Consider the following 13,139-nt stretch of genomic DNA (forward strand, 5'->3'; position numbering starts at 1 on the left):
TGGAATCAAAATGCAGAACCCCCCTCCCCCATCATAATAATTATGATGATGATGATGATGATGATGATGATGATGATGATGACATTTACTATGAAAACCTGCATCTCCCGTCCGTCCCTCCGTTAGTCACCCCACGCCTCCATATATGGTCACGCCTCGTGACATCACACCTCCATATATGGTCACACATCGTGACATCACGCCTCGTGACACGTCACGCCACCATATATGGCCATCTCCACATATGAAGATAACGACAATGACCTCATCTAACCCGGCCAGCAACTCTACATCTGACCTCAAGCCCCACCCGTCCTTCCTGTTCTGACATTCCATATGTTGATCTGACCTCATCAAACCCTGTTAGACATATATCAAGACACACTCCATATATGGCCAGTATAGAATTCATTCCATATGATGTTGATCTGACCCCCCATGCCTAAGCACCAGCACTCGCCCAGCAGTCTGCCGTCACCCAGGCGGATCTGTGCTCATAATAATAAGGTTGCATTTACTATGAAAACCCTGCATCTCCTGTCCGTTAGTCATGCCTCCATATATGGTCACGCCTCGTGACATCACGCCTCCATATTTGGTCACGCCTCATGACATCACGTCTTACTGGTTTTATATTATTAATTATAAAACACCACTCGGTCACGCATGTACTGTATGACTGGCAAAATGCGATATTATTATCAGTGATCAACATTTTGAATAGGCCTATATCCTACTTTTTAATGTTGGCTAGGTTCTAAACTAATTGCAATGTTGAATTGTAATGTCATACATAATACTATATTATTGTGCATCAGGGGGGTGCATCAGCTAGGTTGGGAGGTAACGGGGGGTGCATCAGCTAGGTTGGGAGGTAACGGGGGGTGCATCAGCTAGGTTGGGAGGTAACGGGGGGTGCATCAGCTAGGTTGGGAGGTAACGGGGGGTGCATCAGCTAGGTTGGGAGGTAACGGGGGGTGCATCAGCTAGGTTGGGAGGTAACGGGGGGTGCATCAGCTAGGTTGGGAGGTAACGGGGGGTGCACGGCAAAAATGGTTTGGGAACCGCTGTTTTAGAGAAAACTAAAAACCACTTGGATTTTCATAGATAAACTTCTGCAATAAAAAGATGGCAAACTCTCTTTGACCCACATTTGATATGCAAGGGATAATAATTGGTGATAAAGTTTTGGCTTTTTATTAGTTTGATGTAATGCCACAATGAATATGAGGTCATCAAACAGTTGGATCTTGAGCATCAAAGCAATTTGGACTAACAATATTGTATAATGCCTACATTAATTTAGCTTTTAGATTGTATGCGTATTCAACAATTGTTCATTTAAAAAAATTATAAAGGTTATCAGCTCATTAATAGGTTAATTCTCTTCTTGCAATAGTTTACAGAAGTGATCTGTATGGGCTATCGTCTCCATGAGCACTCGTAGCATTCAGGTCAATTATCAGGATCACCAGCTGCCTGCTGTGAGATCATGTGGGATTGATTGCTATTGGGATAGTGCTAAAATGTCTGCCCAGGGAAAGGCTAGCCCATGGCCAAGGGTTCCCATTAAATAAGTCAAATGTGATAATTTAATGTGCAGGGGAGGGCAAAAGGTGCAGAACAGGTCGGTAAGTGTGTGCTGAGTAATGAGTGGGAGGATTTTCCACAACAGTGACCTCATCAATAGAGCCTTTTCTTCATCTTGATTGGTATAATACCTCTTGATTAAACACTTTGAGTAATTCAACTTGTTCTCTGTTGACCCCACCTATTTGTAAGGGAGACAAATTAAAGTCCTCCATCAAAATGTGATCAATGCCAGAGAGCCGTGGGTGAAATGGTCACCACTGCATAATGAAGCTATAATTCAACTTTACCACACATTCAATGAATGATGGACATTTTAAAAACCCAGTGATGGTGTTCAGTTGACTCATATTATGCCCTTTTATACATCAGTTTGAAAGATAGATATCGTACACCTCTTTTCACTACAGTAAGATAAAGAAAAACAGCCAACCAAAGACCAAAGAGTATTACTGTAAATAACGTTGCAGTAATTCAAAATCACAATATTTTATCAAATTATTCAGAGATTTGCTTGCTCGCTTGCTTGCTTGATTGATTGATTGATTGATTGATTGAGCGAGCTTGACTGTGCCTTCATGAACTATTTCGTTTTTTTAAGTGGTGCTTCTGTGCAGAAAAGATTTACATTTCACTGCACTTTCACTCTCCAGATAAAATATCCCATTTCACTGCACTTTCACCCTCCATATAAAATATCACACTTATTTCCAACATTGATGTCAATTCACATTTTAATTTTTAATATCTGTAACACGCTCTCCTTATTAATATTCACAAAGTTAAAGCTAACAATCTCCAACTGCCAACTTTAAACTCAGATACAACACACTGAGGAAATTAAGAAATGCAATATTGCCTGTAATTATTTAATAACAATTACTCCTTGATTTAATGAATCCCACACCTTATCTATGTAGATGGGGGAAATCATTACGTTCACTTACGGTTAGTCTATTCACACTTTTTCATATCGTAACCTGCCTCAAGTACATAACGACTCACTCTTCAGAAAAAGACCAGTTAAAAGTTGTTAATAACATACTTTACCTGCAAGAGACCCCATGAGTGACAGCACCAGCAGTTTCCATGTCAACATCATCTTCAATTGTGTGGGGTCGAAGAGTCTCACATCCAATCACAATGTATGGACTCCTGTTGATACCTTCCCGTGTCCACAATCTGTAAAAAAAAGTGTTATGAACAAAACACTGTGATATAAGGTACAAGACATATCCTTGTTAAGCATTCCTTTAAAAAGTGTCATCTCTGGAAATGACATTACATTTGTTGTTATGTATGTGAGTGTACATGAACTTTTATTTATGTATTTGCATATTTATGTATTTATTGATTCATGTATTTATTGATATATGTATTATTTGTGTATTTATTTTATGTTATGTGTGTATGTTATTGATGACCCATACATAAACTATACACATTTGCATATTATCTGACAACTCGAAAGACAGTGTAGGCCTACTGTACTTTCATGTACACAGTGCTTGACACCTTGATGTATTTTCATATGAAATACACTGAAATATTGGCAGTTAAATCACTACAGAAACAACTAGAAAAGTGTGCTCATTGGAGCACAGGTCTCCTCTCCTCCAGTCCGGGTTGCCTACCCAGAGCCCGCAAACTTTGGTCATACCCACATGGAATGGGATCTGACAAATTAAACTTACAAACAGGGCCTATTTTGTTTCATGACCCAAGGAATCCAGTGAAAAAAGATTGATTGATTGTAATACCGATGGTTCAGGAGTTATAGATAAGTTCGGCACAACTACCAATCGAAGTGACTACTGGCCAATCACAGAGTGTCGTTTCCAGGACTTGGCAAAACACTGTCGTAGATTGTATAGGCCTATACGGATCACTATCCCCCCCCCCAACCCCCCCATATTAATAACACACATAGTTAGTCAAGCTTGATTTGAGTCCTGACATGAACCTTGGCACACTAAAGCCAGATGAAAGTTGATTCACGTGGATAAACCCATCTGTTCTGCCCAATGAATCTAATACAAATTGTACTGCTGTGTACCATGAATCTCTGTAGACAGTAGCAGTAGGTCTCAAAAATGTTCAGTGTCACAGAGGTAGTAACTTTCAATACGGTCCAGGTTCAAGGTAAAGGAAACCAAAACAGGAGAAAGAGTGACGGTGGTTCTAAGAGGCCTTGGGGAGGGAAATTGTCACTATCGAAATATGACTCATGACAACACAAATTTTCTCATTTTGCCCTCTCAATTACTAATTACTTATTGATACAACATTATAATATGGATTTGATGTATGTCTAAGTAGTATGAGGGACTAACAAGGATTTACATAATTTCCCTGGTTGGTGGTTCACTCTAATGAAAACACACTAACATTACATTAATTCCCCAATTTCAAACTCAACATTAATATGCTGTCTAAGTACTTTTGTAACTAACTTGAAAGGTATTCTGGTTCAGAGTGGCCTATTTCAGAAGTATGGATGTAAATGCAATAGGGAATGCAGTTAGATGCATGCACTTGAATCCAGACTGAGGGAGGAATACAGAGAACGAAAGAAGAGCTGTTGGGACTTGAAAGTACAGTATGTTTAGCAGTGCTTTTTAGAAACAAGATCATGTACTAAAAACTCTTTATCACAAAGTAATTAAGATTCCACACCATCCTAACCAAAAGGTACATCATTTTGTAATGTTTTTCTTTTCCATTTCATCCACTTCATGATTCAGCATTTCAAAGGTGCTACTAAGTAATACAACTAAGCAGAGCAAGTTGGAGGCGTTTTATGTATGAAGCTTTGTCAGCACTCGTTTACATCAAGAAAGCAAAGGGAAACTAGAAAAAGTGCCCCTTGGGGCACAGGTCTCCAACAGGCCAGGTCAGGTGGTGGCGCTATAATAGGCCAATGTGAAAAGGGAGCCATTTGTTCCTACACCATTGATGGCAATTGGATGATTTGAGGCATTTTGTTCCAAAAAAGTGTTTTGCAAAAATCCACCTGTTAGTGGCGCAATAACAGGCCAATGTGAAAAGGGTGGGATATATTCCTCAGCCTATAGGAAAGTCTGTGAAAGATTTCACGTAAATCCTGCAAACTTTGAAAGCCAATGTTAGCCAATTAGGATGGAATATGAAATATCGGACAGATCCATCTTGAACACATGACTATAGAGATTTGCGGGATTTTTGGACAGAAAAAAGTCGGCTTCCTGGTGGCGCTATAACAGGCCGTTCTGGAAATTTTGGGGCAGAGGTTCATCATGTGCAAAATTTGGCATCGACCGGGGTAACGGTGCCGGAGATTAGCTGTTCACAGACGGACAGACGGACGGACGGACGGACACACGGACGGACGGACGGACACACACACGGACGGATGGAGTGCAAAACACTCTCTCCCCATGCCTTCAGCTTGGTGGAGACAATGAAAGCAAAAAGAAAATAATTAAAAGAATACTGTGAACGGTATAACTAGTGCCTTTCATTTCCAGTGCAAACAATACAATAGTTAGTGCATGTGAGAGCCAGCGAGCTTTAGTTTCCTCAGTAACCTTACGATCAATGCCAATTGAGCTGCAGTTTTGTCAATACAGTATATCTACAGTGGACAATTGATGACTTGAAATGACACCAAAACTACTCAGCACAACAAGACCAATAGCTACAGATTGATCAGCAGAAAGAATATGAATATTCTGGTCCTCCACTCCATAATTTACAATTTGTTTTAAATTAATACATAAATAGCATGTAATTACTAATAGAATGGGAGTGTGCATACATTGGTCAACTACCCTAAAATGTTTAAACAATTTTAGGGTAGTTTAATCTAATTAGTAATTACAATAGCATACTAATTATAATAGCATAATTACTAATATAACAGGCTGTAAAATAGAGTGGACCACCTTTAACACTATATGAAATCTGCCAATAAAACAAACAAGAGGTATGCGATCATCACATTCACACATACACCGCACCGCCAATCCGACTGTCCTTGACTCCTTGTCCCCCTTATGACCATACTGTACGTATATGGAGATCTCTGTATTCGTCAATCCTGCGTGTCAGTCCTCACTTTAATATGAATTATCTGGGTTGCCTGTGTCATTCGTGGAGTGCAGTGGAGTGCACTATTGGAAATAGTTTGTATGACAGACTGTCCGCGTGTTGAGAAGCTTCTATAAGGCGCTTGGGTGGCGCAGTGCATAGGGCTTTGTCAGGCATCTACACAAACACAATTGGCTCGTGTTCAGGGGAGGGAGGCCAGGCGGCCGGGGAGGGTGATAATTGTCACTGTATGTAATCCTACGGGCAGCGGCGGCACCTGTCAGCAGGGAGTGCTGGGTGGGAGGAGTAGGTTGAAGGCCAATACGTCCTCCTAGTGGGGGCTCCTCACTGGCAGGTGAGTCAGTAGGATACAACAGCAGTGACAACACAGAAATGTGTGGGGAGGAATTAATTGTCATGATAAATGATACATATATTTCCTTCCTTCCTTCCTTCCTTCGTCTGATATTTTCTATTGGGATAATCCATCATTTTTTAGGGGAGCTAGCCCCTCCTATACACAGGTTTAATGTTTGTCTTTAGTTCAATGTTTGTTTTGTAAACGCCATTGACAATGAAGGGAAAATCTACGTCATAGTGTGCCTCATTATGTCATATTGTCTATTTATTGTTAATGGCTTTTAATGTTTGTGTTGGCACCGTTTGTTTTACATCACCATTACATCACCTAATCAACATGAGTTACTACTGATGTGGAAGCTTGCATTGACTTTAAGATGTTTTTAAAAAAAGACGAATTATTCGCACAAATAAATCGCGTCGCTAATTCACCAGTGTGTAATGACCTTTAGACTTTAATATATTAGCGCCCCTCACTTCACACGGGTGTGATTTTTGGTTCTATGCATGCATATTTCCTTGAATAGAAATAAAATACCCATGGGATCCTGTGAATACACTATTAGACCGAAATACATTTTAGTAGTAGGTATTACACTAATTATTACAGTATAGAGGCTTTTATGGACATGGATACATACTGCACATACTGTATATGAGTGGATTGAGTTTTTTCATGAGCTATGACCCACTGCTCAATACTTTTATGATTTATAGGACTTCGCACAAGCTGGCTTTCAAGAAGGTTTCATGAGAGCAATGGAAATTCCATAGGATATGAGATTAATAAAATTATTGCCTAGTTGATACTATAGTATAGGAAATGAATGATGAAGGTTTGTAGGGTATAAGGGGAGGCCATGATCGATGTATTCAATACACGGCTGCACACACACACATGAAAAGGGGAATATTGAAAGATTTGTTTCCACTACACTTGTAAACAGTATAATTGAATTGTTTCCATTGCAAAGGTAAGGGCAGTAGATTGTGTGATTTGAAAACAGCCTAAAACATTTTAGGAAGAGTTCCAGCCTTACATTGTGGTTTCTCCATCATAAAATAACAGAAAGCTAAAAACCCAATCCAGCGGATGGTGATTATTATGCCATTCTCATTCTCTCACTTTTGTTATTTCATAGTAATTTGGGTAAGCAGGTGCTGACTTATCAACAGAAACATGAGCTGATATACCCCCTTTCTTCTTTTTAGTAAAACATGGATTATTACATCACAGAATTATTTCAAGCCCTTCTCAAGGAGGATTATTCCTGAATGTGAACAAAAACAGAAAAGAGAAAAAAGTCCCGACCTGCATGTATTGGGAATAAAGGGGAAATCTTTTCACATGGCTTACAAAGTCATGGCTCTGTGTTCCCCTTTCCATTGCATAGCCCCTTGTATTAGGCATAACCTTGATGGATGAAACAAGCCCTGTTTTTGGAAGTCCGATTATAATCACTAGAGTCACCTTATTTTGACATAAGGAGCCCATTGCGAACAATCTTCATGGGTTTTACTATTACAATGCTAACACTTTACATTTTTACAATGACGACGACCAACACTATGATTAATCACCCACATGATGCGGTCAGTTGGCACCGGGGTAAAGTTCCTGCCCACCACCGCGGAGACTAGGGGTTTGAATACTCCACAGTGCCTCCGGCTTGGCCAGGCATCCATACACAATTGGCTCCATTCGCAGGAGGGAAGCCGTCAGGCACTACAGGTTAGTCCGCAACTGTTTAAATAAAATGCTTTTAACATTGTGGTCAAGAAGAATAAGCCTAACACAAACCCCCTCACACTCACACACACACACACACACACACACACACACACACACACACACACACACACACACACACACACACACACACACACACACACACACACACGCACACGCACACGCACACACGCACACACGATAATACAGGAGTCAGGACATCTATCTATCCATCCATCCATGACCATGATTTGAAGTGCTAAAGGCTGCAGGTGGTGCAATTCTTCAGATTGCAGAGTTTGGGAGCCGGGAGGGAGAAGAGTCTGGGACGTGTGGAGTGTGGTCCTGGGTGTTTTAGGGAAGGTTCAGACAGCTTCCATGTGTTAGCAGATATGAATGAGGGTTGGATCAGGCTGCTCTACAATGTTAACTTCCTCTTCCCCAAATCTGTCACTGATTGACTGACTGACTGACTAAGTGACGACGCTACAACAGCAATTGTCCCTCAGGCTGTGGTATGGTGGTTTTGGCATTACAACGAATAGGGATAGGGGTATTGTCAGCGAACCAGACAAGCGCAGATAAATCGGCCATAGAGGCTTAGGGATCTACTGTAAATAACAGAGCTTTTCTTTCATTTGCAGGGCTCTAGTTTTCGAGTAGGCTATTTCACTCACCCCTGAAATGGATACTGTATGTGCTAACTGAAAAACGAATCAGAACCTTTCAATCCAAAGTAATTTGTTAAATGTAATTTAAAGTTTTTGTATTGTATATATAACCCACCCACACCCCAGCCTTTTCATATTTTCAAGCAGTCCCAAAATAATAATCATTGTTTTAAAAGTAGCTATAATTGCATACAGCCTTTGGACAGCATGTACCCACTCGGTACATGCTGTCCAAAGGCAAAGAGGAAGAGAGAGAGAGAGAGAGAGAGAGAGAGAGAGAGAGAGAGAGAGAGAGAGAGAGAGAGAGAGCTGGGGTTTTTCCTTGGCCTCTAGGAAGTGCGCATACAAAGTTTGACACAGATCGGTGCGCAAATCAGCCTATTATAGTACCACAATGAGGCTGATTTGAACATTTTCAAGTGGCATTTCTTCCTCTGTGTAGTGGGAAAGTGCCTGCAAACATTCACGGAATTTGCACGCCGTGTTCATTTTGAGGCATTTTGATCAAAACGGAGCACTCAGGACTGCAAACTTTGGAAGCCAATCTTAGCCAATCAGGATGAAATATGAAAAAAATGAAACACCCCTTTGGTTTAATGACTATAGAGATACTGTGTGTATACCAATTTACGTGATGTTTGGAACTCTATGTAGGAGTAAAATAATAATAATGTGTTTTGCACAAATCATCATCCTGGTGGCACTGCGCTGTAACAGGCCACACACCGCACACACACGGATGGACAGACAGGGTGCAAAACATAGTGAAAAGGTCACAGTCCAAGGTCACAATTAAGGTCAGGGTCAAAATGACATAATCAATCATACCTCACGGATGAAGAGACACATTTCATTCCTGTGAAAATTTTGATCATGGGATGTAATCCATTCCCGTCTGTGACATCACACTAGTCTGTGCCATCAAATTACATATGACTTAAGTAAGCAAACTGGAGGACTGTCTGTGAATCAAGGATTAGAAAGAACATCCACACACTTGTTTTTAAGCTCCAAGGACTTACTTTATTAACTAAAAATCCCACTTGTGTGAAGTGTGGAGCGCCCACTGTGCTGCCACATGACGTCACGGGGGGCATGCAGAAAATGGGAAATGGGGGGGGGGGGCTGCTCAAAGCAAACATTAAAAGTCGATAGACTTGGCTGCCACATGACGTCAAAACAAGTCTGCGGTGGTTCTTTCTTCTCCTTGATTTGATTCTCGTCTTGATGCCTAGACGTCTAGCACCTGGCCTAAATACAGGCATAAGATGTGCACACAATCCTCTCTGTCAACTGTGAATAAAATATTGAAACTTGGGTGGAATAATCAGTAGTCTTCAGACTGCACACCAGAGAAATGATCAACTATCGGGTTGAAAAGGTCAACGGTCAGGTCACAATTACTCAATCATATCTACGGTGGAAATGGTATATCTTGACAGTTGCACAGTGCTAGCGGAGGTTTGCAATGTTTCTAATTTGTAAATAATGAGTTCGACAAGGAGTGAGAGGGTTCAGGAACATATTGACACAACAGCCCTAAGCGCCTATAGTGCAATATGGGAGGGGGGAGGGGGTTAGTGCTAACATATAGGCCTTGATGACCATTGTACGCTGAGGGACTACACATACAGTACATTATTTGATAACAGAACAATCATTGGCTGACATGTGATGTCAGGGGGACACGCAGGCCTCTGCGGACCACAGCAGATGTGCTCTGCACATTAAGCGCTCCAAGCGTCTGGCGCTCCAGAGTGCACACTGCCTGCTACATTTAGCTATTTAAATTGTACAAACTCATTGTATTGTAATACAATTTCGTTATAAGTGGCATATAGACATCAGTCCTTATGACAGCACACATGCACACACACACACACACACACACACACACACACACACACACACACACACACACACACACACACACACACACACACACACACACACACACACACACACACACACACACACACACACACACACACACACACACACACACACACACACAGTGCTTGCACAGAACTTCTCAGTCACTGGAAACATTTGCGCTATCAATAACAGGAGCTATTTCTGAAGGTGCTTCAGGGTCCAAGCACCCATGGGAAAAATGCACTTGATAAGACTTCTCAAACTAGCCTGAGTTGATCAAAAACTCCACCCATCAGTCTTGTATACACTGCACGGTATAATCCACATTGCAAAACAAGTTGACGCACCCAATGTGACTGTCAAATGTTAGATGTGCACTGTGCAACTGCAATTGAAATCAATGTCAGATTAGGTAACTGTTTAGGAGATAGAAAGGCAGAAATTCCAGCCTTGATGAGGACTTTTCAAGATAGTGGACTTTCTGAAAGGCATAGGGAGAGCAATTGAGAACCATGTTGACAGAGATCACTAAACTAGTGAAAATTGCACTGTTCCGTGACAACCTGCAGTAACTGCGGCAGCAGATTAAGCATAATCTGCGGTCCACAATAGGACAAGCGAGAACCATATCAACGTATTGAACTGTGACAAGGATGTGTCACAAAATAGGAATCTGGATGTAATCACAGATTCATTTCATCACACGCACTGTGCACAGCTCCCAGAAGTCATGGGCTACATCCACTCCACGCAGTAAAAGTATATATTGTTTTAAAAATCGTTCTGACTCAAGTAGATGGCAGAGTACATACACCACAACAATATAATGACAACATCAGTGTCAATGCCACATAATTATCATTAGTTATCTTTCTTGGTGTGGACTGTGGACAGCCCAACACCTTCTAAAGAAATAATGTCAGCTGGTGTGTGCGTCGCTGTGCATTCTATGGTGCTGAAATGAAGCATTCAACTGTTTTGAGCATCCAAAGGCAGAAACAGAAATGGGCGCCTTTATGCTATCACTTCACTCAGAATGTTGTTTTTATCAGGAAAAATAACTGGTTACATAATGTAACAGCACAAATGAAGAAGAAAAGCCAAGCAAAAAAGTCACAGCAGGGGGGTTGGGGGTCAACGACATCTAGCTACGAACACCCATATGCAGGGGAAAACAACACAAGAATAGTGTTGTTACACTTCAAGGCAGGAAAATACTCGTGCACACACACACACACACACACACACACACACACACACACACACACACACACACACACACACACACACACACACACACACACACACACACACACACACACACACACACACACACACACACACACACACACACACACACACACACAGTATATATGATGATTTGTGGTGTTACAGTACAGTGACAGTACAGTACAGTACAGTACAGTACAGTACAGTACAGTACAGTACAGTACAGTACAGTACAGTAGAGGGACCCCCACACGGTAACTCTGTCATTTCTCAACCGTTTCGGACGTGTTGCTCTCGCATTGTTGAAGTACTTAAAATTCATTAACACCTTTTGTCAAAGCAGTAACTGAGAATTGCTTACACAAAAAACACAATGCCATTGCTTATCAAATGTGGACCTGCTCAAAAGTTAGTCAACAAATACCAATGGAATGCATAATGCTTTGGATATATGTATAACATTGTATTGAATCATCTTGAGTCTTTCATTTTCAAGCCAGGGGGAGAACATACGGTAAGGCCCTCTTGGGAATCATGCAGTCATTTAAAGTAAAATATGTATGCATGTCGGCTGACAGCTTACAGTGCTATTAAAGCACTGTGCACTTTTGCGGATCTTCAGTGACAAAGCATTGAGGCTAAAAAAAAAAACTAATTCCCTGTCCATTAGTTGAATTGAAGTGCATTATAAAGAAACGTATGCCTGAAGATGTTTGCAGCATTCAGTACTTTTAATAATGCAATAGCCCCAATGCTCAGGTCTGCAACGCCCTTGTTCATCTGCCGGCATGCTCACTCAAACCACTTCAACTGGTCCAGAATGCTGCAGCATGTCTGGTCTTCGACCCTCCTAAATGTTCACGTCCCCCCCCCTTATGCGTTCCATTCACTCAAAGGCATGACACCTCTTTACTTCAGGACATGATCCACCCCTACACCCCTTCCCATACTTAGATCAGCTACTGTAACACAGTTACCAGACTCTATACCTCACCCGCTAGCACTCCTCATTCTTTGCATCCGTTGTCTAGATGGACGTATGCTGGGTTATACGTTTATCACATATTTAGATAAATACGTACTTCGTACATACTTCGTCCACAAATGTACGTTTTCTTTTAAGATAGCATTGAGGTGCTATTGAGTTTGATGTTTACCTCATATGCCAATTACTTGTAGCACTTCTTTGCAATGACCATTTTTCTTGTAATTAACATACGCCGTTGTACACTTTCTAAGTTGTTCTGGATACGATCACTTATGCTAAATTATTAAATTGTAACCCGCCATTGTTAATCTTCAATCAAAACAAAAACATATTTTATGGAGAGAGCACAACCGTATTAGAATGACAAAACATTTTGAGTAAGAATAACCCTAAAATTCTAAATTCATAAATAAACACGCAAATTAATATTACAAATTACAAATGTGTTTTTTATTTAAAGTAGAAACATGGAGCTCTCTTTTTTTCTTCAAATGGGATTTGGTGGACAACAGCACTGACAAGCCATTTCAATTATGTATTTGACTGTTGTGGGTCATCCATTCATGGGAGTACAATATATGTTCCTTGTTAAAGCAAGACAAATTTGTGAAAAATATTTATATATTAC

General features: G+C 40.9%; 1 protein-coding gene across 6 annotated transcripts in view; it reads right to left on the minus strand.

Annotated features, from left to right (window-relative positions):
* The window catches only part of LOC306928888 (contactin-4-like), a 215,373-nt gene that overhangs the window by 149,123 nt on the left and 53,111 nt on the right, over positions 1 to 13,139 (minus strand). For all 6 annotated transcript variants that reach the window (XM_079509172.1, XM_079509173.1, XM_079509176.1 and 3 more), the window contains one exon: positions 2,641 to 2,772. In XM_079509172.1, coding sequence (XP_079365298.1) covers positions 2,641 to 2,692 — 52 coding nt within the window. In that variant the 5' untranslated portion in view covers positions 2,693 to 2,772. The remainder of the gene's footprint in view (positions 1 to 2,640; positions 2,773 to 13,139) is intronic.

This window comes from Electrona antarctica, assembly GCF_951216825.1.
Source record: "Electrona antarctica genome assembly, chromosome: 9".
Taxonomy (NCBI): domain Eukaryota; kingdom Metazoa; phylum Chordata; class Actinopteri; order Myctophiformes; family Myctophidae; genus Electrona; species Electrona antarctica.